Source organism: Cornus florida, unplaced genomic scaffold, assembly GCF_030987335.1.
Source record: "Cornus florida cultivar Cherokee Brave unplaced genomic scaffold, ASM3098733v1 CherokeeBrave_3.0.0_Hap2_Chr05, whole genome shotgun sequence".
NCBI lineage: Eukaryota > Viridiplantae > Streptophyta > Magnoliopsida > Cornales > Cornaceae > Cornus > Cornus florida.
Window position 1 is genome coordinate 64613133 of NW_026775575.1, and position 23461 is coordinate 64636593.

The 23461-nt window shown below is 37.2% G+C and overlaps 1 protein-coding gene across 1 annotated transcript; it reads left to right on the forward strand.

The window, feature by feature from the left end:
- The first annotated feature begins 18239 nt into the window (after positions 1-18239).
- On the forward strand, positions 18240-23147 carry LOC132309373 (receptor-like protein 33). Its single transcript, XM_059807689.1, has 6 exons — positions 18240-18714; positions 18810-20899; positions 22216-22401; positions 22489-22564; positions 22607-22866; positions 22992-23147. Exons 1-6 carry the CDS (start codon positions 18240-18242, stop codon positions 23145-23147), a joined length of 3243 nt encoding a protein of 1080 aa, XP_059663672.1.
- The last annotated feature ends 314 nt before the right edge of the window (positions 23148-23461 follow it).

Sequence of the window (23461 nt, forward strand, 5' to 3'; positions counted from 1 at the left end):
TATAATTGATGAAGTATCTGATAAATTAAAACAGCAGTTGTTAATTGTGTGTAGAAGATTATATAAATGCCAATCCTAAGGTTATTTGTATAAGCTAAATAAGTTCTTTATAACTATTAAAATGTTGATTCAATTGCGTATCTTCCTTGAACTCGAACCTGATCTAGTTTTTACTTTTGAGTATATGCTGATACTATACGGAAAGGGTCGGATAGACTTGATACTATTTTGCATGTAGAGGCTGCTATCGTGCTTAAAATCGTGTTCTCCCACTTGTCAACTCAAGATATTTACCATTCCACCAAGCAGTGACTCTGAAACAATGGTATAGCACCTTTTGGAAAAATTGTCTACCATTTTATGAACCTACACCAGTGGACTATTTTTAGAATTTACCTGCATGATAATATCACCTAATTATGTAGCTTCTCTAATCAATATGAAAAAATATATATATACATTTGTTTAGATGTATGGATAATAGCATTTCTAGGATACTTGCACATTTTTGTCATATTATAATATTAATTTTGAGATATTTACATCTGTTTCTCACACATTATACTGTTTTACAGCTATTACTTTTCTCATTTTGGAAAACAAATTGCTAAAAGATTTTGTCTTTAGTTGTTGATCTCATGAAGTTGTTAACATTTTGCTAAAAGATTTTGTCTAGAGTTGTGGCAGTGAATATTGTAGCTTTGGGATTGGCAAATCTGATTGGTGAACTTTTCATCATTGGTCATAATGTGAGTAAGATTACATGTCAACATTGCTGTGTGTGTGTGTGCGCGTGCGCGCTGAGCACTGAGCAATACAAACAGTTCACATTAGTGGCTGTCGGCTACCTGTAGTGAGTGTAGTTTTCACTTGAGATGGACTTGTTGCGAAATTAAATAGAAAAAAAAAAAAAATAGATTAAACACACACATAATAAGGATATACATAAATTTTATTTGATTTATCCAAAATTCAGGGCTACATCTAAGGATTGCAGAAATTTCACTATAATGATAAAAAAGGGTTCCAGATATAGAAAGTTTAGGATGAATAAATACCCTCGCACTAGGGCAACATAACAAGTACGAAAATAACTAAAATACCCTCCAAATAAGTTGGGCCTTGGTATACAGTATCTTTTAGGCTCCATACTACTCATCAATCTCCCACTTAGAGACTGATAAACATCATACTGTCAACTCCCACATGCCTTCATACATAGCAAAACACCATAGCAACTCACTCCTTTGTCCTCAAGCTTGAACATCAACTGAAGCTAAACATAGCTTCAGTTTCTCAATTGTCACTACCTTGGTTAACATATCTGCTGGATTTTTACTCCCATGGATCTTCTCAAGTGATAAAACTTTATCTTCTAAGGGTAAGCGTATGAAATGGTACCTCAAATGTATATGCTTTGTTCTGGAATGGAATGTCGGATTTTTAGCAAGATGAATAGCACTCTGACTATCACTGTACAAAATACTATTCTCTTACTTCTTACCCAATTCTTCCAAAAAAAAAAAAAAACTGAGAAACCCAACTCATTGTTGTACCACCCAAAGTATACATATACCCCAAAGTACTCTTTCTATTATCCATATCACCAGCCAAGTCTGAATCAACATAACCATGCAATGCAACCCCTTTCCCAGTAAAACATAGTGATGTTTCTGTGGTACTCTTCAAGTATCTAAGGATCCATTTTACCGTATCCCAATGATGCTTGCCTGGATTACTCATGTACCTGCTCACAACTCCCACTGCATGTCCTATGTCCGGTCTGGTACAAACCAATAACTGAGGCATATGGAACTCTTTCCATATGCTCGTTCCTCCTCTGTCTTGGGCAACTATTTCTTAGTTAGTCTGAAGTGACTAGCTAATGGGGTGTTCACTGGTTTTGTATCTTGCATGCTGAATCTGCTGAGAACCTTTTTAACATACTCTGTTTGTGACAGCTTCAGAGTACCACCCACTGTGTCTCTGCAAATCCTCATGCCAAGAATCTGTTTTGCTTCACCCAAATCTTTCATCACAAAATGCACAGACAATTGTTTCTTTATATTTTTAATCTTCCCGAGACTTGACCCAGCAACCAACATATCATCAACATACAATAGTAAGATAATGTAGCTGTTATCAAACCTCTTAACATAACAACAATGAGCTGCATTGCATCTCGTGAAACCATTACTGCACATAAATCCATCAAACTTCTTGTAACACTGTTTGGGGCCTGCTTCAAACCATACAAGCTCTTTTTCAGCTTGCATACCAAACCCTGCTTTTCTGGCACTGTGAATCCCTGTGGTTGTCTCATATAGATATCTTCCTCCAATTCACCATGGAGAAAGGCAGTCTTCACATCTAACTGCTTTAAATGCAAAGTTTCTGCAGCCATAATTCCAAGCACCAATCTGATTGTAGTCAACTTCACAACAGGGGAGAAAATCTCAGTGTAGTCAACACCATGCTTTTGCTGAAATCCCTTCATAACCAATCTGCTTTATAACGCTTGTTGCCATCATGTTCTTCCTTAATTCTGTAAACCCACTTGTTATGTAAAGCCTCATTTCCCTTTGGTAGTTCAGTTAGCTCCCATGTCTGATTTAACATGAGTGAGTCCATCTCATCCTGTATAGCTGACTCCCACTTGGTTGAATCACCAACCTGTACTGCTTCATTATAACTCTCTAGTTCACCACCATCAGACAACATCAAATAGTGTAAAGAAGGTGAGAAATGCTGTGTAGGTTTGGAGACTCTGGAGGATCGTCTCAATGTAGTAATATGTGTGCCTTGTTCCACCCGTGGAACTATATTTTCTAGATTGTTCTGAACTCTCCCCTGTACATCTTCCTCGGAGATTTCCTCCAACTCAACAAACTCATTATTTTTAGCCTGAGCACATGCATTAGTAGAATCTAATGCTAACCTATCCTTATACATTACTTTCTCATTGAACACGACATCCCTGCTTCTAATTATCTTCCAGTTTTGATCATCCCAAAACCGATAACCAAGCTCATCAATGCCATACCCAATAAAAGTACATTTTTTTGACTTTGGATCAAGCTTGCTTCTAGCATCAGAACTTATATGTATATATGAAACATAGGCAAACACTTTCAAATGTGAAAGATTTGCTTCTTTTTTGCTCCAAGCCTCCTCTGGTAAGCCTCCATCCAAAGGAACAGAAGGTCCCCGATTGATCAAGTATGCTACAGTGTTAACTGCATCAGGCCAAAACATCTTAGGCAATCCAGCATGTATTCTCATACTCTAAGCACGCTCATTCAAGGTTCTGTTCATGCGCTCTGTAACCCCATTCTGTTCCGGGGTTTTAAGAACAATCTTCTCTATTCTGATCCCATTAACAACACAGAACTCTTTGAAGCCTCTGTCTTCATACTCACCACCATTATCAGACCTCAAACACTTCACCTTCAAGCCTGTCTCATTCTCCACCATGGCCTTCCACTTCTTGAAAGTATCATATACTTCAGATTTATTTTTTTAAAAATAAATTCATACCTTTCTCGTAAAATCATCGATAAATGTAACATAATACAATGAGCCACCAAGAGATGAAACTGGAGAAGGCCCCCACACCTCTATATGAACCAACTCTAATTTCTCTGTCTTAGGTGTCCTGTCAACCTTTGAAAAACTGAACCTCTTCTGTTTCCCGAAGATACAGTCCTCACACAAACCAACTTCAACTGATTTAATACCCGACAGTTTTCCTTTAAACAAAAGCACCTTCATCCCCTTCTCACTCATATGACCTAATCCACAATGCCACATGTTTGAATCTACGCCAGCATCAGCAACAACAATGGCGTTCTTAGTGTTTGTTGTCATGTATAGAGTACATGTCTTGCTTCCACAAGCCATGACCAAGAATCCCTTGGTGATTTTCCACAAGCCACCCATAAAATTAACTGCGTGCCCATCGTCATCAAGTTGTCCCACAGAGATCAAATTTCTCTTCAAGCTAGGAACATGCCTCACATTCTGAATCTTCCATACAGCCCCATTAGGTTGTCTGATCCGAACATCACCTTTACCTACAATATTTAAAGGCTCATCATCAGCTAAATAAACCTTTTCGAAATCACCACTAACATAGTTTTCCATGATTTCACGATGCGAGGTAGAGTGAAATGATACACCTGAGTCTAGAACCTAAGACTTAATCGGACTATCTACACTCAAAATCAGAGCATCAACAATCTCTTCTCTGATGACGTTTACAGATTTCTGTTTTCCTTCGCTCTTCTTCTTTGGTGCTCGACACTCAAACTTTAAATGCCCCTTCTTTCCACAGTTCCAGCAGGTTCTAATTTTTGACTTGCTTTTGTGTTTAGATTTGGATTTACTGCGATCCGAGTTTGATCTTTCAGAAGTTCTTCCTCTGCCCTCAGTATTGAAAATAGATCTAGATGATTCCCCTGTTTCCCTTCTGCGAATATCTTCGCTGAGGATCAAGTCCCGAACATCATCAAACTTCAATTTTTTTTTTCCTGAAGAACTACTCACTGTTGTAACAGTACCGTTCCAGCTTTCTGGTAAAGAGGACAAGAGAAGCAGTGCCTTAATCTCATCATCAAACTTAATCTTTACAGAGCTTAACTGAGTCGTAACAATGTTAAACTCGTTTAGATGGTCAGTCACTAAAGCGCCTTCTGACATTCTTAGGTTGAATAATCGCCATATCAAATATACTTTGTTAGACGCAGTGGGTTTCTCATACATATTTGATAGGGCAGTCATCAAACCTGTTGTTATCGTCTCCTTTGCTATGTTGAAGGCAACGTTGTGCGACAGTGTCAATCGAATGACCCCTAGTGCCTGCCGATCAAGAAGAGCCCAATCATCATCCTTTATCTTTTCTGGTTTCTCTCCAGAAAGAGGCTAATACAACTTCTTCTGATACAGATAATCCTTAATCTGCATATTCCAGAACCCAAAATCAACACCATTGAACCTATCGATCTTGATCTTTCCTTCTTTTGTACCCGTCGCTCCCACTCGAACTTAATGGCTTTGATACCAGTTGTTGCGAAATTAAACAGAAAAACACAAGAAATAGATCAAACACACACACAACAAGAACACACACAGATTTTACTTGGTTCACCCAAAATTCAGGGTTACGTCCAAGGGTTGCAGGGATTTCACTATGATGATAAAAATCGGTTCTAGATACATAGAATTTAGAATGAATAAATACCCTCGCACTAGAGCAACATAACAAGTGCGGAAATAACCAAAATACCCTCCAAATAAGTTGGGCCTTGGTGTACAGTATTTATCAGGCTCCACACTACCCATCAGGACTTGCACTTGGAAATATAAACACTCCCAAACAGTTCATATTTGTTTGCATAACGTGAAATGAACAAGCTATGTAAACACTCCCAAAAATAAGAAAGGATCTTCACTAATCATATATTTCGGCATTTTTACGACTTCACGTCATTGACTTGCCATTCTATTTTTTGTGAAAAATCCCATAGAATAGTGTTTCATTTGTGAAATTTGGGTTGTAAACATCCTGGAAACCAATCCTTTGAAACTTTGTTTGTAATGACCCGGTCATTTTCTTCCTTTTCCCTTTTTCCTCAAATTTTGCGGATAAATTTTTTCCGTTGTCTTTTCTTTTCTTTGGATGGTTTTTCGTCGCTTAGTGTCATCTCGAGTGCTCAGAATTGGTTTCTGAGACTCTTTCATGTGAATTGACAACTTCCTTTGAGGACCGAGTCATTTTCACATTTTTCGTTTTTGAACACTATGCGTTATTTCGTCTTTTCCCTATTCTATCATTTTCCCTATTTCATCTTATCTCTGTTTGTCAGTTTTTGGCACAACCTCACTTCTTGTGCTCGGAGTTAGTTTTTGACTTCATGTATCCTTATCGTGAGTGGTTTCCACGAAATACGTATCTTTACTTTTGCAAGAAAGTACTCTAGTTGCTCCCGGTGCCAATAGGGGCATGGATGCATAAATCATTGGAATTAATTTCATTTCTTGGTGTGTTTTTCATAAATATCTTTTGAAGATATTTTATTTCAGGGGCATCTAAGAAAATATCTTTATTCTGGGGCAGTTTCGCAGTTAACCCTTTTTGTAGGGGCCATTGTGCAATTAACAAAAGTTATTGCAAAATGTCTCGTCTGGAGACTGGATCCTCGTACAGGATTCATTTTCACTTTTTGTTGACTTGTAAATTCATAGAATTCCGTTCTGGTCGTTTTTCTCCAGTTTCAGAGTTTCTGAATCCAGTTGCCGGCGAATTTGTTCGGGGCATAACTTTTTGCTCGGGACTCGGTTTTTGACGCCGTTTCTTCCATTGTTCATATTTTCTCATTTTAAATTTTTTTGTTCATGAAGTTTTCCGGACCTGGCGGGGCCCTTTCGGGGCACTTTTTGTGATTTACTATAAATAGGTGCCTTAAAGAAGAAAAATCAGATTTTCTTCTTCTTCCTCCTCTCCTTGCACGACCAAAGGAAGCCATGGATGCCCATGGAGCTGCCATCTTCTCTCTCCTCCTTTAACCTACTTTTCCTAAGTGAAAATCCTTCAGCCTTTGCATTCGTTGCCCGCCTCGTTGTGCTTTATCGTTACCCCTTATTAGAACCCATTTTTGACCAAATTTGGAGTTTGGGATTTAGGTCAAGTTTGGATTTTCATGGGGCTTCTGGGAGATTCATATAGATCGTGTTGTCCCCGACAAAACCTAGGAGTTTCGTTGGATTCGGAGCCGTTTCGTTTTGATGGCTTTTGAGATTTTCATCTCAAATTAAGGTAGGGGGTGTCTTAGGATTAAATTTGTGTTGTATTAATGATTATATATGCTTATACAACTTGTATGCATGCTTTGTATAAATCTTGGAATTTAATTTTAATTAATTTCTTTGTAAAGGATTTAATGCTCAAGGGTATGTATGACTTGGAATTGAATTGTAACATGCTAGGAAATTATGCTTGGATATGTTGGTTAACATATATTAAATTTGGCTCATTTGATTAAGAATTACAACTTTTATTTAATATTTATCTTTAGTGAAAGTTTAATTCACATGGTTGTATCAAACATGAAATCAAGTTGTAATGTGGTATTTAAATAGGCCTTGGCATGTTCTTTAACATAGATTAAATTGAGGGCATCTGGAATTATTTAAAAATCTAGAGGAAATTAATTAATTAGCTTGATTAATTTTGTTTGAAGTGCTTTAATCACTTAAATTGTCATTTGATGTCATATATGTGATGACCATGACATGTCCTTCAATATATATTAAATTAAGGTTATTTGGGATTAACTTGGAATTTAGAGAATTTAACTATTTATGTCTAATTAAATTCTATTTTATTACTCCATGGATTTAATTGCATTTTGGAAGTTGTTTTTATATTTAAATCATGGATTTGGATTTGGTGTATGTTCACTTGATTACTTTTGAGTATTGGATAACATAGTTGTTACTTTTATATTCATGAGAATATGTTTTTCCTTGTTGAATATATTGTTGCTATGTGTAAGGAATTGCACACATTGTATTTGACATCTTTCATGCCATAGTAGTTATAGACTTTGAGCATGTATTGTATATGTTTCCAAAAATTTGGGTTGTGCTTAATAAATGGTTGATATCTTGTATATACATGTTGATATATATATGTTGTTGCACAATTTGTTGATTTTGGAAACTTGGAGATGTCGTTGTTGGCTACGGCTAAGACTTGGTTCTAGTACGGGGGATTGTCCCTCTATATAGTTTAGTGCGCACATAGGGAGGTTACCCATGGGTTAGTAACCCTAAAGTAACTATGTTGTCGGTCTGATCCGGCGTGACGTCTGAGTATCCACTTTGTTTGATTTTGTATTTCATTTCAAGTTGATAACTAGATGATATCGTAACTTGTTGTTCTTTGTTTGATTTCCCATTTTAAGTTGCAAGATGTTAACTTTGAGAAATCATGCTTTAAGCATTGTATTGGAAGTTCCAAAGTTGGTTAAATTGCATCGATATCATAATTTGTGTTTTGATGTTCAAATGTAGTTTAGGAATGATCCTATAGATTCACTTTGAACATAGATGTTAGGTGGCATGACCCACTCTTTTTGTTTTCGTATCTTGGATTTCAAGTTGAAGACTTTGAGAATCTATATCTTGTTGCTTTGTATAACATGTTTCCATGTTATTTGAATTGTATGAACAATGTGATTATGCTATAAATGTTTTAAGGTAGCTTAGGATGCTTCTTGAGTCTCATTTTGACATAGACGTTAGGTGGCATAAACCCCTTTGATATATTTGCACTTGTATTCAATTGGTGCCCTATTTTGCTTGAAAATGTATTTTTATCAACTATGGAGGCTTTGTATGCTAAAACTTGTTAATGGAATGTAAAGAGGCGTTAGGCCATGTTGGTACATTTATTTTATCATATTGCATGCACTTGCATACTCACTTTGGCAAACAACGCCATCCTTGATGAAACAAAAACTCTAAGTAGCATTTTTAGGGAGTTTTACCCTATTCTGTTCCAGGGGCATTTTGGGTATATCACAATGCATTTTTTTTTTTTTCCTCATGTGTCATGTAGAAAACTCAATTTTGAGGGGGGTTTCTTCTTTGTGTTTTTCCAGAAAATGCTATCTTGGCCCTCAAAAATCCATATTTGTTCGAAAAATCCTTGCTGCCATGTTTTGCAGATTTTTAGTGCAAATGTACTTGGTACTATTCATTAACCTTTTTTTGAAAAGTGTGACAACCGATCCGAAACTTCCGGGGGTCTTGTGGGTGTATTTTAAGATTAAATTTTCAATTTAGGCAATTTAAAAACCTGCCAAAGCCCTATTTCCTTTCCTTGGGCAGCAGCTCGGAGAAATTTTTACCCCCTTGACCAGATTTTCTTGGGGGCATTCTGGGCATTTTACAATGCATTTTTTTTGTTTCCATTTGTGCTCAGGGTAGGAAACTCGATTTTAAGGGGGGTTTCTTCTTTGAGTTTTTCCAGCAAATTCCGTTTAGATACTCGTTTTTACTCTCAGTTGCAGCAATAGTGGGCTGTCCTCGTCGGGCCGCCACGACATCATTTTTTGTTTTTGCCCTTTCTCCTTCGTCCGGACTCCGAATAATGAAATTCTTGAGTCCATTATGTTTAATTTTTCATTGTCTTCCCAACGGTGTGTTCGATAGCACTTGAATCCACTTTTATGAAATGACCATTTTGCCCCTAGGTTCCTTTTTGTCCGTTTTGAAACGACACTTCCGCATTTGTTTTCCTTCGGGTTCCATGACCTTATTGAGGGTCACATTGGTGTCTTAGAGATGCATTGTATCTCTAGAGACCGTTGTTTCACCTTTCACTTCCGCATTTCGGATCCGTTATCGGGTCATCTTTTGGTCATCACTGATGCACTGGGTTTACAAATCTTGGGCCATCACAGGTGGTATCAGAGCTCCCAGGTTTGAATACCTTGTGATGACGGGTTTTGGGTGCATATCACATTCTTGTTGCTTTGTTTTACGTGCTTATATGCTTCATGATAACATGTTTTGGTTTGATAACATGTTTAGGTGCTTATGTGCTATACGTGGTATGCTATCTGTTTAACTTATTTTGATTCCAATATAAAGAGCATGACATATGATGTATGCTAGATTAGATTCGCATATACATAATTGTGTTGCATATTTGGCATGACACGTGATTGGTCATTGAGGTACGAGTTGAGGTTGATGGTGATTGTAGTCACGGTTGTATTGTAGTTTAGGTTGTTGTTGACCTAGAGTTGGTTTTGAGGTAGGTGGAGAGACACCTTTTGTTTAGGCTCTAGTGGAGTGAGCCATTAGGCACAATCGTAGTACTGGATTTATTGATTTTAGGCCATGGTTAGGTTTTGGACCTTTTGGGATCCTTGGTTGTTTTGGACGGTTCCTCTAAGATTGTAATTTTTGTGGGCGGGTACGTTGTGGGCGGGTGCATGGCACTGTCATGCTACCGTATAGACAAGCTACGAGTGCAGTTCGGATGGAATCAGCATTGGGTTTTGTTTCGACAGGTGTAGTCCTTTTGATTGATAATGATGATGGTTATTTTGGGGATTAGTTGTAGTGATCGATTTGGTTGTCTGATTGTATGGCTAGAGTAGCCATTTCATTTAAGTTCTCCTTGTGTGATAATGCTTTTGGGATCAAGTCGATTGATTGATGTTTTGGGTAGAGAGAGCATTGCATTATTAGTGTCACTTGTGGTGTCACCTTTAGATTCAGAGATGGATTGTTAGAGTCTTACCATTGTGGTAAGGGCTCACGTTTGTTTTGAGAAAGGTTGTTGTTGCGTTGGTTTTTGGAGACAGTTATGGCTAGGGCCGATCATTCCTTCTACCTAGACACTCTAGACACTCTAGGACACGATGTCCATAGGGTTCATTGTTGCATCACTTTTGTTTTCTATAGTTTCATTTACTACCATGTTAGTAGTATGATTTATGTTATTGCGATGCATGAGTAGGTGGAGGTCTATCCACATTTGTCTTCTTGTTGTGTGACATTAGCATGCCCTGTATATATGCTTAGAGATGTCATGTTGTTGTTGTACTTTAATGACATGCTTTTGTGTTTACATGGAGGCGTGCCGCATGTACCTTTGATTTTATCTATGAGAGTAGATTTATTTATTTGGTAGCTGCATTCCTTGTCAAATGCATGACTTCCGTGTTTGATTCTCCTTTTTGTTTCCTTCAGTCGTACATAGTGTGTATGATTCTGTTGTGAGATTCCTTGTAGAGGAGTTGTCACATTTGTTTGGTCTTGAGCTGTCCATTTCTTTAAGGTGGGAAGTGGGAGAATGGGATTCCTCTTCTTTCTTGGTTCGTGGTTGGGACTTCACAAGGAGTGAGTCTTTTCTCTTCGTCGCCTTGTGCGCAGTTTTGGGGTTGGTTGGTCCGTGAGGATCATCGTTGTCGTTTTGAGTCTTTAGTGAGGATTTGATGGATTTTGGTCGACTTACTTTCATGTAGGGGGTGAAGTCTTTGACCTTGTTGTCATTTATTTCAAAGGTGGAGTTGTGGTGTTATCCTTCTTAGGACTGGTGGTTTCCTTTCATTCATGTCTTTGCTTGGGGAGTTTTGCCGTGGTTGTTAAAGAAGTTGTGATACTTAGAGTGAGTTGATTAGTGTGAGATCATTTTTCGGGGACTTATGTCCAATTTATTGAGGATTTATTAAATTCGTGAGGTGAACTCGCTACTCTTTTGAGAATGTCCTTTGGAGACTTGTTTTGGTTTTTGGAGACCTAGATGTGGTTGACTTTTAGGAGAATTTTTGGAAGATCGCCATTGGATTTGGCTTGTTTATGGAGTTTTCTCGTTCTAACTATGGCTAGGCATAGTTTTGAGGAATTGTAGTTCCAGTGATTGATTGTGAATTGAAATTAAAGGATTTTGATTTAGCTTAGTAATGCCAAGCGCGGTTTTGAGAGATTCGTTTTATGACTTTGGTTGTCAGGATTTGATGTGTGAACCACTTAGTGGACTTGTATTTCGAGGATTTGGTCATCCGTAGTAGGGATTTTGATCCGATGTTTGATTTTGGTGTGGTTTTATAGTTGATCTGTTTTGGGAGATATATAGGACTTTCAATGAAGAGTCTTGTAGTGAGGTTCGTTTTGATTTTTTTGAGGTGTTGACTTGTTTGTTAGGCTTTAGATTCATGATTTAGGTTGTTAACAAGATTATTTTGAAGCGTTAGAGTTGTTGATTTTGTTGTATTGAGGACTTAGGACCTTAAGCTTAGTGGTGCCTATGACATTGTTGTCATAGTTTTGGGATTAGCTACCCCAACTCTCACAAGATGCCTGGTTCTCGTAGTGCTTTTGGTAATGATGATTCATGACATTGATGTCATTTGTATCGAGTGGTTTCATGGGTAGACCTAGTGGGGGGCAGGTTATGAATTAGTGCCTTATACTGTCATGCTACCTTACTGACGAGTAAGTGTAGGCGGGTTCTGGTCGCTATTCGTATTGCCACGTTGTCCTTGTTTTGTACTTTGATTTGATCTGTGATGATTTTGTAGTTCTTTTAGGTTGTTTTTGGATCGGTATGATGGTTCATCAGGAGAAATGCTTACGGTTGTTGTCTTCCGTTCCTTTGTCTGGCGTTGGGTTCTGTGAGTGACCTTTGACTTGTCGTGTGGCTGTGCGGTCATTTTTCTTCTGAGAGGTTGTCCAGTTGCAAGCACGTGGGTGCAAATGTCATTGGCGTGAGCGTTGTCTTTCAGCCTTGGGGTTATTTTCGTTGCATGTTATTTGGGGTACTCGGAGATGTACTTCGTAGTTATCCTAGTTTTGCCTTTTGTTTTGTTGGGGCTGGGTTTCGGGGACGAAATCCCTTTAAGGTGGGAAAGTTGTAATGACCCAGTCATTTTCTTCCTTTTCCCTTTTTCCTCAAATTTTGCAGATAAATTTTTTCCGTTGTCTTTTGTTTTCTATGGATGGTTTTTCGTCGCTTAGTGTCATCTCGAGTGCTCAGAATTGGTTTATGAGACTCTTTCATGTGAATTGACAACTTTCTTTGAGGACCGAGTCATTTTCACATTTTTCATTTTTGGATACTATGCGCTATTTCGTCTTTTCCCTATTCTGTCATTTTTCCTATTTCGTCTTATCTCCGTTTGTCAGTTTATGGCACAACCTCACTTATTGTGCTCGGAGTTGGTTTTTGACTTCACGTATCCTTATCGTGAGTGATTTCCATGAAATACGTATCTTTACTTTTGTAAGAAAGTATTTTGGTTGCTCCCGGTGCCCGTAGGGGCATGGATGCATAAATCTTTGGAATTAATTTCATTTCTTGGGGTGTTTTTCATAAATATCTTTTGAAGATATTTTATTTCAAGGGCATCTAAGAAAATATCTTTTGGAAGATATTTTCATTCTGGGGTAATTTCGCAGTAAACCCTTTTTGTAGGGGCCATTGTGCAATTAACGAAAGTTATTGCAAAATGTCTCGTCTGGAGCCTGGATCCTCGTACATGATTCATTTTCACTTTTTGTTGACTTGTAAATTCATAGAATTCCGTTCTGGTCATTTTTCTCCAGTTTCAGAGTTTCTGAACTCGGTTGCCGCCGAACTTGTTCGGGGCATAACTTTCTGCTCGGGACTCGGTTTTCGACGTTGTTTCTTTCGTTGTTCATATTTTCTCATTTTAAATCTTTTTATTCACTGAGTTTTTCCGTTTGAGTGCGCTTGCTCAAAATTCACTTTTCCGGACCCGGCGGGGCCCTTTCGGGGCACTTTTTGTGATTTACTATAAATAGGTGCCTTAAAGAAGAAAAATCAGATTTTCTTCTTCTTCCTCCTCTCCTTGCACGACCAAAGGAAGCCATGGATGCCCATGGAGCTTCCATCTTCTCTCTCCTCCTTTAACCTACTTTTCTTAAGTGAAAATCCTTCGGCCTTTGCATTTGTTGCCCGCCTCGTCGTGCTCTACCATTACCCTTTATTAGAAACCATTTCTGACCAAATTTTAAGTTTGGGATTTAGGCCAAGTTTGGATTTTCATGGGGCTTCTTGGAGATTCATATAGATCTTTTTGTCCCCGACAAACCTAGGAGTTTCGTCGGATTCGGAGACGTTTCGTTTTGATGATTTTTGAGATTTTCATCTCAAATTGAGGTAGGGGTGTCTTAGGATTATATTTGTGTTGTATTGATGATTATATATGCTTATACAACTTGTATGCATGCTTTGTATAAATTTTGGAATTTAATTTTAATTAATTTCTTTGTAAAGGATTTAATGCTCAAGGATATGTATGACTTGGAATTGAATTGTAACATGCTAGGAAATTATGCTTGGATATGTTGGTTAACATATATTAAATTTGGCTCATGCGATTAAGAATTACAACTTTTATTTAATATTTATTTTTAGTGAAAGTTTAATTCACATGGTTGTATCAAGCATGAAATCAAGTTGTAATGTGCTATTTAAATAGGCCTTGGCATGTTCTCTAATATAGATTAAATTGAGGGCATTTGGAATTGTTTAAAAATCTAGAGGAAATTAATTAATTAGCTTGATTAATTTTGTTTTAAGTGCTTTAATCACTTAAATTGTCATTTGATGTTATATATGTGATGACCATGACATGTCCTTCAATATATATTAAATTAAGGTTATTTGGGATTAACTTAGAAATTAGAGAATTTAACTATTTATGTCTAATTAAATTCTATTTTATTACTCCATGGATTTAATTGCATTTTGGAAGTTGTTTTTATATTTAAATCATGGATTTGGATTTGGTGTATGTTCACTTGATTACTTTTGAGCATTGGATAACATAGTTATTACTTTTATATTCATGAGAATATGTTTTTCCTTATTGAATATATTATTGGTATGTGTAAGGAATTGCACACATTATATTTGACATCTTTCATCCCATAGTAGTTGTAGACTTTGAGCATGTATTGTATATGTTTCCAAAAATTTGGGTTGTGCTTAGTAAATGGCTGATATCTTGTATATACATGTTGATATATATACGTTGTTGCATAATTTGTTGATTTTGGAAACTTGGGGATGTCGTTGTTGGCTACGGCTAGGACTTGGTTCTAGTATGGGGGATTGTTCCTCTATATAGTCTAGTGCGCACATAAGGAGATTACCCATGGGCTAGTAACCCTAAAGTAACTATGTTGTCGGTCTTATCCGGCGTGACGTCCGAGTATCCACTTTGTTTGATTTCGTATTTCATTTCAAGTTGATAACTAGATGATATCGTAACTTGCTGTTCTTTGTTTGATTTCCCATTTTAAGTTGCAAGATGTTAACTTTGAGAAATCATGCTTTAAGCATTGTATTGGAAGTTTCAATGTTGGTTAAATTGCATCGATATCATAATTTGTGTTTTGATGTTCAAATGTAGTTTAAGAATGATCTTATAGATTCACTTTGAACATAGACGTTAGGTGGCATGACCCACTCTTGTCGTTTTTATATCTTGGATTTCAAGTTGAAGACTTTGAGAATCTATATCTTGTTGCTTTGTATAACATGTTTCAATGTTGTTTGAATTGCATGAACAATGTGATTATGCTAGAAATGTTTTAAGGTAGCTTAGGATGCTTCCTGAGTCTTATTTTGACATAGACGTTAGGTGGCATGAACCCCTTTGATATGTTTCACCTTAAGGTGATAAAATTGTAAAATTCTAGGTCGATGCATGCTCACCTCCTATGAGTAGCTTTATGTTACTCACCTCTACGATACTAGGGCATATTTCAGGTACAGGACTCAAGACTTGAAGATTTCATTGCCTTGGATCGTTTGGTAGCTTTATGTTATCAAACTTGTAGTCTTTGATTCTACGTATGTAAAGTGTATATAAGTACACTCCTTTTAATACATGTGACATGTAGGACATGAGACCAAGGGCCAAGCAAGTTTATATTTGCACTTGTATTCAATTGGTGCCATATTTTGCTTGAAAATGTTTTTTTTATCAACTATGGAGGTTTTGTATGCTAAAACTTGTTAATGGAATGTAAAGAGGTTTTAGGCCATGTTGGTACATCTATTTTATCATATTGCATGCATTTGCATACTCACTTTGGCAAACAACACCATCCTTGATGAAACAAAAACTCTAAGTAGCATTTTTAGGGAGTTTTACCTTATTCTGTTCCAGGGGCATTTCGGGTATATCACAATGTGTTTTTCTTTTCTCCTCATGGGTCACGTAGAAAAGTCAATTTTGAGGGGGGTTTCTTCTTTCTGTTTTTCCAGAAAATTCCATCTTGGCCCTCAAAAATCTATATTTGTCCAAAAAATCCTTGCTGCCAGGTTTTGCAGATTTTTAGTGCAAATGTACTTGGTACTATTCATCGACTTTTTTTAAAAAAGTGTGACAACCGATCCGAAACTTCCAGGGGTCTTGTGGGTATATTTTAAGATTGCATTTTCAATTTAGGCAATTTAAAAACCTCCCGAAGCCCTATTTCCTTTCCTTGGGCAGCAGCTCGAAGAAATTTTTACCCATTTGACCAGATTTTCTTGGGGGCATTTCTGCACATTTTACAATGCATTTTTTTTTTTTTGTTTCCGTTTGTGTTCGGGGTAGGAACCTCGATTTTAGGGGGGGTTTCTTTTATGATTTTTTTTCCAGAAAAGTCCGTTTAGATGCCCGTTTTTACTCTCAGTTGCAGCAGTAGTGGGCTGTCCTCGTCGGGCTGCCACGACATCATTTTTTATTTTTGACCTTTCTCCTTCGTTCGGACTCCGAATAATGAAATTCTTGAGTCCATTATGTTTAATTTTTCATTTTCTTCCCAACGGTGTGCTCGATAGCACTTGAGTCCACTTTTGCAAAATGACCATTTTGCCCCTAGGTTCCTTTTTGTCCGTTTTGAAACGACACTTCCACATTTGTTTTCCTTTGGGTTCGATGACCTCATTGAGGGTCACATTGGTGTCTTAGAGATACATTGTATCTCTAGAGACCATTGTTTCACCTTTCGCTTCCGCATTTCGGATCCGTTATCGGGTCATCTTTTGGTCATCACTGACGCACCGGGTTTACAAAACTTGGGCCGTCACATTGTTTTTCTTGATTTTTCATATTATATAATTCATTGCTTATAAGTAAATTTTGTTTATAATTTTCCATATTAGTTTCATCTTTAAATTTGCTAATGTTTTTCTAGAATAGGACATACATGTTTATAACCACAACATCCTAATATAGCTCCAAAATATCAACTTCTCCTTTCGTCGCATCCACATGTTCCAAATGGTCTCAACGTGCTGCAAACACCAAACACCAATCACGTCCACAAAATATTTGAACTTAGAAAATAGGAATGATCTTAGTCATCATGTCAGACATATTATCTGTTGTAGCAATCTTCCTCACGACAATAGCACCCTATGCGATCGTATCTATATAATACCCTCTTAAAAGTTATCGAGCAACGAGAAAAATTATAATAGGTCTTCCTTCAAAATGCATTTACATATCATATTACAACAAGAAAAAGATTGACCTGTGCTCATTTAGAGTAGTATTGGTCACTTTAGGTACTGTCTCCTTGTGAGAACGAATTAATTTGGTGAGCCATCTCATTCAAAATAGATTTAGAAATAATTATAGCTTTGTTAAGTGGTAGATTGTAAGTCAGATTTTTCCTTTGAAGGAACTGTTTTGTGTGGTGAGAAAAATCCAAAAAAAAAAAAAAAAAAACCTATATATGTAACATATCTCTATTAAAATCAGGATGATTTGTTGTGTATATAAAAGTATACTTAAAAAAAAAAAATTAATGTTTTAATATTTCATAAAACATAGGAGTAACAGATTGATATATGAACGATCGACTCTCTTTGGTTCACACATTGGGTCCTTATAAAATTTTTCTACGTTAAATCGGTCAAAATGAACTTCCCTTTCATGCATGAAAAATGTGGGCCCCAACTCTTCTTGCTCATGCAATTGCAAGGCAATGACAAATGACTCCAATTTGAGCCAAAAACAATGCATGCAGACATATTGATATCGACATTGTAAGTTAGTCAAACATTGTTGGGATGTAAGTTATTGTATACATGTACTCCCTCGGTTCAATAGTACATCCACTTTTCAATTGGAAAAATTATTTTAGAACAATTAAAAATAAAAAAAGTGGACAATTTTTATAGGATGGAAGGGAATTCTCCCTTAGTCTTAGTTTTTCGAAAATTAATTTTTTTTTATATTTTAGATAGAGGGAGTATTATATAAGGGCTATATTACTCGAGTAATTGAATTCAATATGAACGACTACACTTACAAAAGCTGGCCTATGTAGTTAATGAATATTAACGTATTAACGTATTAACTTGACTCCAAAATGACTTCACAAGATAATGACTTGTCCGTCTGTTTTTCATAGTTTCCAATGACCACCGTGAGTTCATAATTTCCAATGACCACTGCGAGTTGGATGCTATTTTTATAAAAAAAATGAGAATTATTCGACATGATCTACAGTACCCAAAGCTTTATTGGTTTATTTAGTCTATGTTGATATGTCCGTGTATATATATGTGTAAATATATAATTATGTATATGTGAGGGAAGTTGCCTTACTTGACTTTGTGCCTCCACGTGGTAAGCAACCCTAGATTATTCATTATAAATCAATGTGACATGAAATTTTGAACAAAATCAAATATGGCAGTTTTTCAAAAACACTACATTTTCCTTTTCCTTATTCTTGTTTTCTTTTCACTTCTATCCACAATCATATCATCAAGAAGGACAGAAGCAGAAGCTCTTCTAAAATGGAAGAATAGCTTGTTATCTTCTAATAATTTCATCACTTCATGGTTTGTCACCGACATAAAAAATCATTGCAACTGGACTGGCATTGTTTGTCACAGTGTTGAAATTGTATCCGAGATCAACTTGTTCGATTCAAATTTGAATGGAACACTTACCCAATTCAATTTCATTTCATTTCCAAATCTCACCCATTTCAACCTCAGTAGGAACCAACTCAATGGGCCAATTCCATTTACAATTGGCAATCTCTCCATGCTTGTTGTTTTGGACTTGAGTTCCAATAATTTTAAGGGTATCATACCTTTAGAGATTGGGTTTTTGACAGAGCTTGGGTACCTTAGTTTTCTCAGTAACAATCTCAATGGTACAATTCCGTATCAAGTTAGCAATCTTAGAAGGTATGGAGCTTGGACCTTAGATTGAACAATTTAGAAACTCCTGATTGGTCAACATTCTCAGGCATACCTATGTTGACTCATCTTTACTTTGATTCCAATCAACTTATCTCTGAATTTCCAGATTTTATACTCCATTGCCCCAACCTCACTTTGCCTTATTTTTTATACAACCATTTCACTGGCTTAATACCTGAGTTGGTATTCACCAATCTTACCAAGCTTGAATATCTTAATCTTACTAGTAATTCATTTCAAGGGTTATTATCAGCAAATATTTCAAAGTTTTTGAAGCTCAAAGATCTTGGTCTAGGTAACAACCAGTTTGTTAGTTCAATTCCTGAGGAGATTAGATTAGTTTCAGATCTTCAAATCATTTCACTGTCTAACAATACATTCCACGGAAAGATTCTTTCTTCCATAGGCCAACTCAGAAAGCTTTTAGGACTTGATCTACAAATAAATGACTTAAATTCTTCAGTTCCTTCTCAGCTTGGCTTATGCACTGAGCTCACACTCTTGAGTCTTTCTATGAATTTACTTACCGGACCCTTACATTTGTCCCTATCCAATCTGTCCAAGATATCTCTATTTTCCATATCCGATAATTTTCTTTCCTGCAAGATCTTACCTTATCTTGTCACCAATTGGACTGAATTGGAATTTTTAAACCTTCAAAACAATTCCTTCACTTGTAAAATTCCACCTGAAATTGGCCTATTGACAAACCTCACATTCTTGGATCTGTCTGTGAATTCACTTATCGGACCCTTACCTTTGTCCTTGTCCAATCTGTCCAAGATATTTAGTTTGTATATATCGGATAATTTTCCTTCCGGTGAGATCTCACCTTATTTTGTCACCAATTGGACTAACTTAGAAACTTTACAACTTCAAAAGAATTCCTTCATTGGTAAAATTCCACCTGAGATTGGAGTCCTACACAAATTATGGTATTTGGACATTTCGGCAAACCAACTCTCAGGTCCAATTCCTCTAACAATTGGGAATCTCACAAGCCTCAGTTCCTTGAACCTCTTTGACAACTATCTTAATGGAACAATTGCACCTGAGATTAGGAATTTGAAACTGCTGGATGCTTTTGATATGAGCAAAAACAAATTAAATGGTGAAATCCCAGCTCAGGTAGGTCACCTAACTCAATTGTCCTATCTAAACCTCGAATCAAATGAATTCATGGGTGAAATACCACCTACCATTTACAACTTGAGCTCCCTCCATGTTCTTAATCTATTTAATAACAGGTTGGTTAATGTAATTCCACAATGTCTGGGAAACTTTAGCCATGAACTCTCTGTGCTAGATCTGCGAATGAATCACTTTCATGGGACTATTGCAGCAATATTTACAAAGTGTAATAATTTGAGAAATCTCGACTTGAGTGGAAATCACTTGGAAGGGCCAGTGCCGCAAAGTTTGGTCAATTATAGACAATTGGAAGTTATTGATCTGGCCAACAACAACATAATTGACACATTCCCCCATTGGATGGATGATCTTCTTGAGCTGCAGGTTCTTGTCCTACGATCTAACAGATTTGGAGGTGCAATAGATACTTCCACCAGTAAACTGCCCTTTCCTAAGTTGCGAATAATCGACCTCTCTCACAATGAGTTCGCCGGCCCCTTGCCTACAAAATATTTCAAGAATGTCAAAGCTATGATGAATGTTGATGAACATAAAGTGGGTCGTGAATACATCGGGGAGAAGTACAATTATTATCGAGATTTAGTTAAGGTGGTGGTGAAAGGGCTAGAGCTTGAACTTTCAAGAATCCTAACCATCTTCATACCTATTGATTTATCGAGCAACAATTTTCATGGGGAGATTACTGACTTCATTGGAATGTTTCATTCGCTACGGTTGCTCAACTTATCTCACAACAGTATTACAGGACATATTTCATCGTCTCTGAAAAATTTGACTCGGCTAGAATCATTAGACCTCTCTTCAAACCAGTTAGTGAGGGAGATTCCTTGGCAACTGACAAGCCTAACAATTCTTTTAATCTTAAACTTTTCGCAAAATCATCTTGTTGGACCAATACCTCATGGTCAACAATTTGATAAATTTGAAAACAATTCATACTCTGGAAACCAGGCATTGTTCGATTTTCCATTGACAAAGAAATGTGTAGATGATAAAAAATCACCGCAGCCATCAACATTACATAGAAAATTGTGGTGCTGGGATATGGATATGGGTTTTTATTTGGATTAAGTATGGATTATGTTGCCTTCTTAGCTGAAAAACCAACATGGTTTGTAAATATTTTTGAAGGAAAATAACACAAAACTGGGAAAGGAAGGAAGAAGAGTGGTCAAGGACATGCTAGGATTGGAAATTAACAAACACAACAAATCAACTAGCACTGGTAATGTTACTTTCTAAATTATCCATTTTAGTTTTTATATTAAAATCAAGTTCTATGCGTGGATGTTACTAAAATATTGAAGAAATGTTGCTCTGTGTAACTGTTTACACCCTTATTTTCCACTTTCTAGTAGGAGATTACCCTGGTCGATTTCAATGGAAATGTACTACCACATTCCAGTGGAAAGTCTTGGGTCACATGGCAGCCAAGGAAGCAAGCGGATACAAGTGGTTACATGCAAAGTCATGGGACATATGGCAACCTAAGAAGTGAGTGGTTATAAGTGGTTATATGCAAAGTCATGGGACACATGGCAGCCTAGAAAGTGAGAGGTTATAAGTAGTTACATGCAAAGTCATGGGACACATGGCAGCCTAGGAAGCTTGTCGATTCCAATGGAAAGTTACTACGACATTCCAGTGGAAAGTCTTGAGACACATGACAGTCAAGGAAGCAAGCGGCTACATTTAAAGTCATGGGATACATGGCAGCCTAGGAAGTAAGTGGTTACATGCAAATTCATGGGACACATCCTAGGAAGTGAGCGGTTACAAGTGGTTACATGCAAAGTCATGGGACACATGGCAGCCTAAGAAGCTGGTCGACCTAATGGAAAGGTACTATGACATTCCAGTGGAAAGTCTTGGGACACATGGCAGCCAAGGAAGTAAGCGGTTACATGCAAAGTCATGGGACACATGGAAGCTTAGGAAGCAAGGGTTACATGCAAGCTACCATTACTAAATTATATAAATAGGGCATGATATTGCAACTTAGAAGGCTTGCTCAACGCCAAATCAAATACGTATTTCAATACAATTTTACTTTTCATTGCAATGCACTTTCAATATGATTAGTTTTAGTCCTGCACTTTACTTTTTGTTAGATAATTTTACAGCCTTTTCAATTACTTTCTTAAGTAGTTCGTTCCTTCCTAACCAGTTAACTATCCCGAAGTCCTTTATTAAAGGCAAAAAGAACCCAAATGTGTTCATTCCAGACCTCTTCACAATCGCCTGGTCTCGCTGTCTTCCTTCTGGAATATTGTTTGGATCTATCTTTGGAACTACTGCAGTTCTTGGCATGCCCATCCGGTTCCATCAGAATCGGTACCAACTTTTTTCAGGCCAAACATAGTGGCACGCTCGGTGGGACAACCGGGGAAAAAATCTTTCTTATGGCATATCTGAGCTTTGAACATGAAGAGTACTACCGAAGGGTGGCCGAAGAACGTAAAAAGTATTTCCGAGCTATATCACAGGTGCAAACAATATAGATGCCATATGCACAATCGATGTCTATTCTAGTGGAATAACATGTGCAGAATCTTATAGTAATTCGTTAACAGGTTTGTCATGATGTTTTTACTAACAATTGGCATCATTTTGGGTTTTGTCATGGTACGGCTCAGGCTGGTCAATCAGGTAATTAGCCGTACTTTCCACCCAATACTACTCAATAATCAGCCATTCCGGTGGACATGCCAAGTACGTTTGTTGAGGGGAGTCCTTCTCAACAGCCTGTGCATTCCATGCCACAGGTACAAACAGTGCAGGTGCCACCTGCACAACACGGAAAATCTTTTCAAGATCTTGCCCAAAGTTTTAGAGAACACGACAAATATTTTCAAGATCTTGTCGATATTTTAAAGGAACAGGCTATTGAACTTTTTAATCAAAGTTCACGTGCCACTCTAGAAGTTCAACTAGTGCATAATGCACTTCAGGTAAGCATGGAGAAAGAAAGTTATGAGAGCAATTACGAAAGCCTTACTTGGTAGAAGGAAGTGGCTCCAAATCTCAAGTACAAACCCTTCCACAAGCTCAAAAACAACCACCAACCATGGTGTAGATTCCACTAGCAGTGAAGTTGATTCCGCCAGTAGTGAAGTCGATTCCACCACCACTTCTATTGCAGGTGCAGGTTCTAACTAAGGTGCATAAACTTCCACCAGCAGTAGCTCAACCACTTGGTGTTGCCTCAAAAGGACAAGTTAAAATGTGTTAAAGAGTGGCCAAGTTTGAATTTATAAAATGCCACTACTACCTCTAACTACTAATATAGCTAGGGCGATTAGGGATTGTCCCAAGGGATTGGGGGCAATGTTAATATGGAAATAAAGTCAGACTAGTAAGTCGAGTGATCAAAAACTGGTTTGATTGGGTAATTAAACTACAATGTAAATAAATTCAATGCAAAACAATTAAAGTAAATAAAGGGTAGAGAACAAGAGAGAGAGATCTTGGGATTTAGAGGTCACCACTAAACATCACCTTTCTAGATACTCAATGTGTAATGAATGAGGGGAAATGTATGTTACA

Excerpts from the sequence above, each read along its gene's own strand:
- LOC132309373 (XM_059807689.1), top strand. The coding sequence starts at position 18,240 with ATGGCAGTTTTTCAAAAACACTACATTTTCCTTTTCCTTATTCTTGTT. Across the intron at positions 18,715-18,809 it reads TCTCAGTAACAATCTCAATG|GCATACCTATGTTGACTCAT; the intron begins GTACAATTCCGT and ends CAACATTCTCAG. Across the intron at positions 22,867-22,991 it reads TAGTGCATAATGCACTTCAG|ATTCCACTAGCAGTGAAGTT; the intron begins GTAAGCATGGAG and ends ACCATGGTGTAG.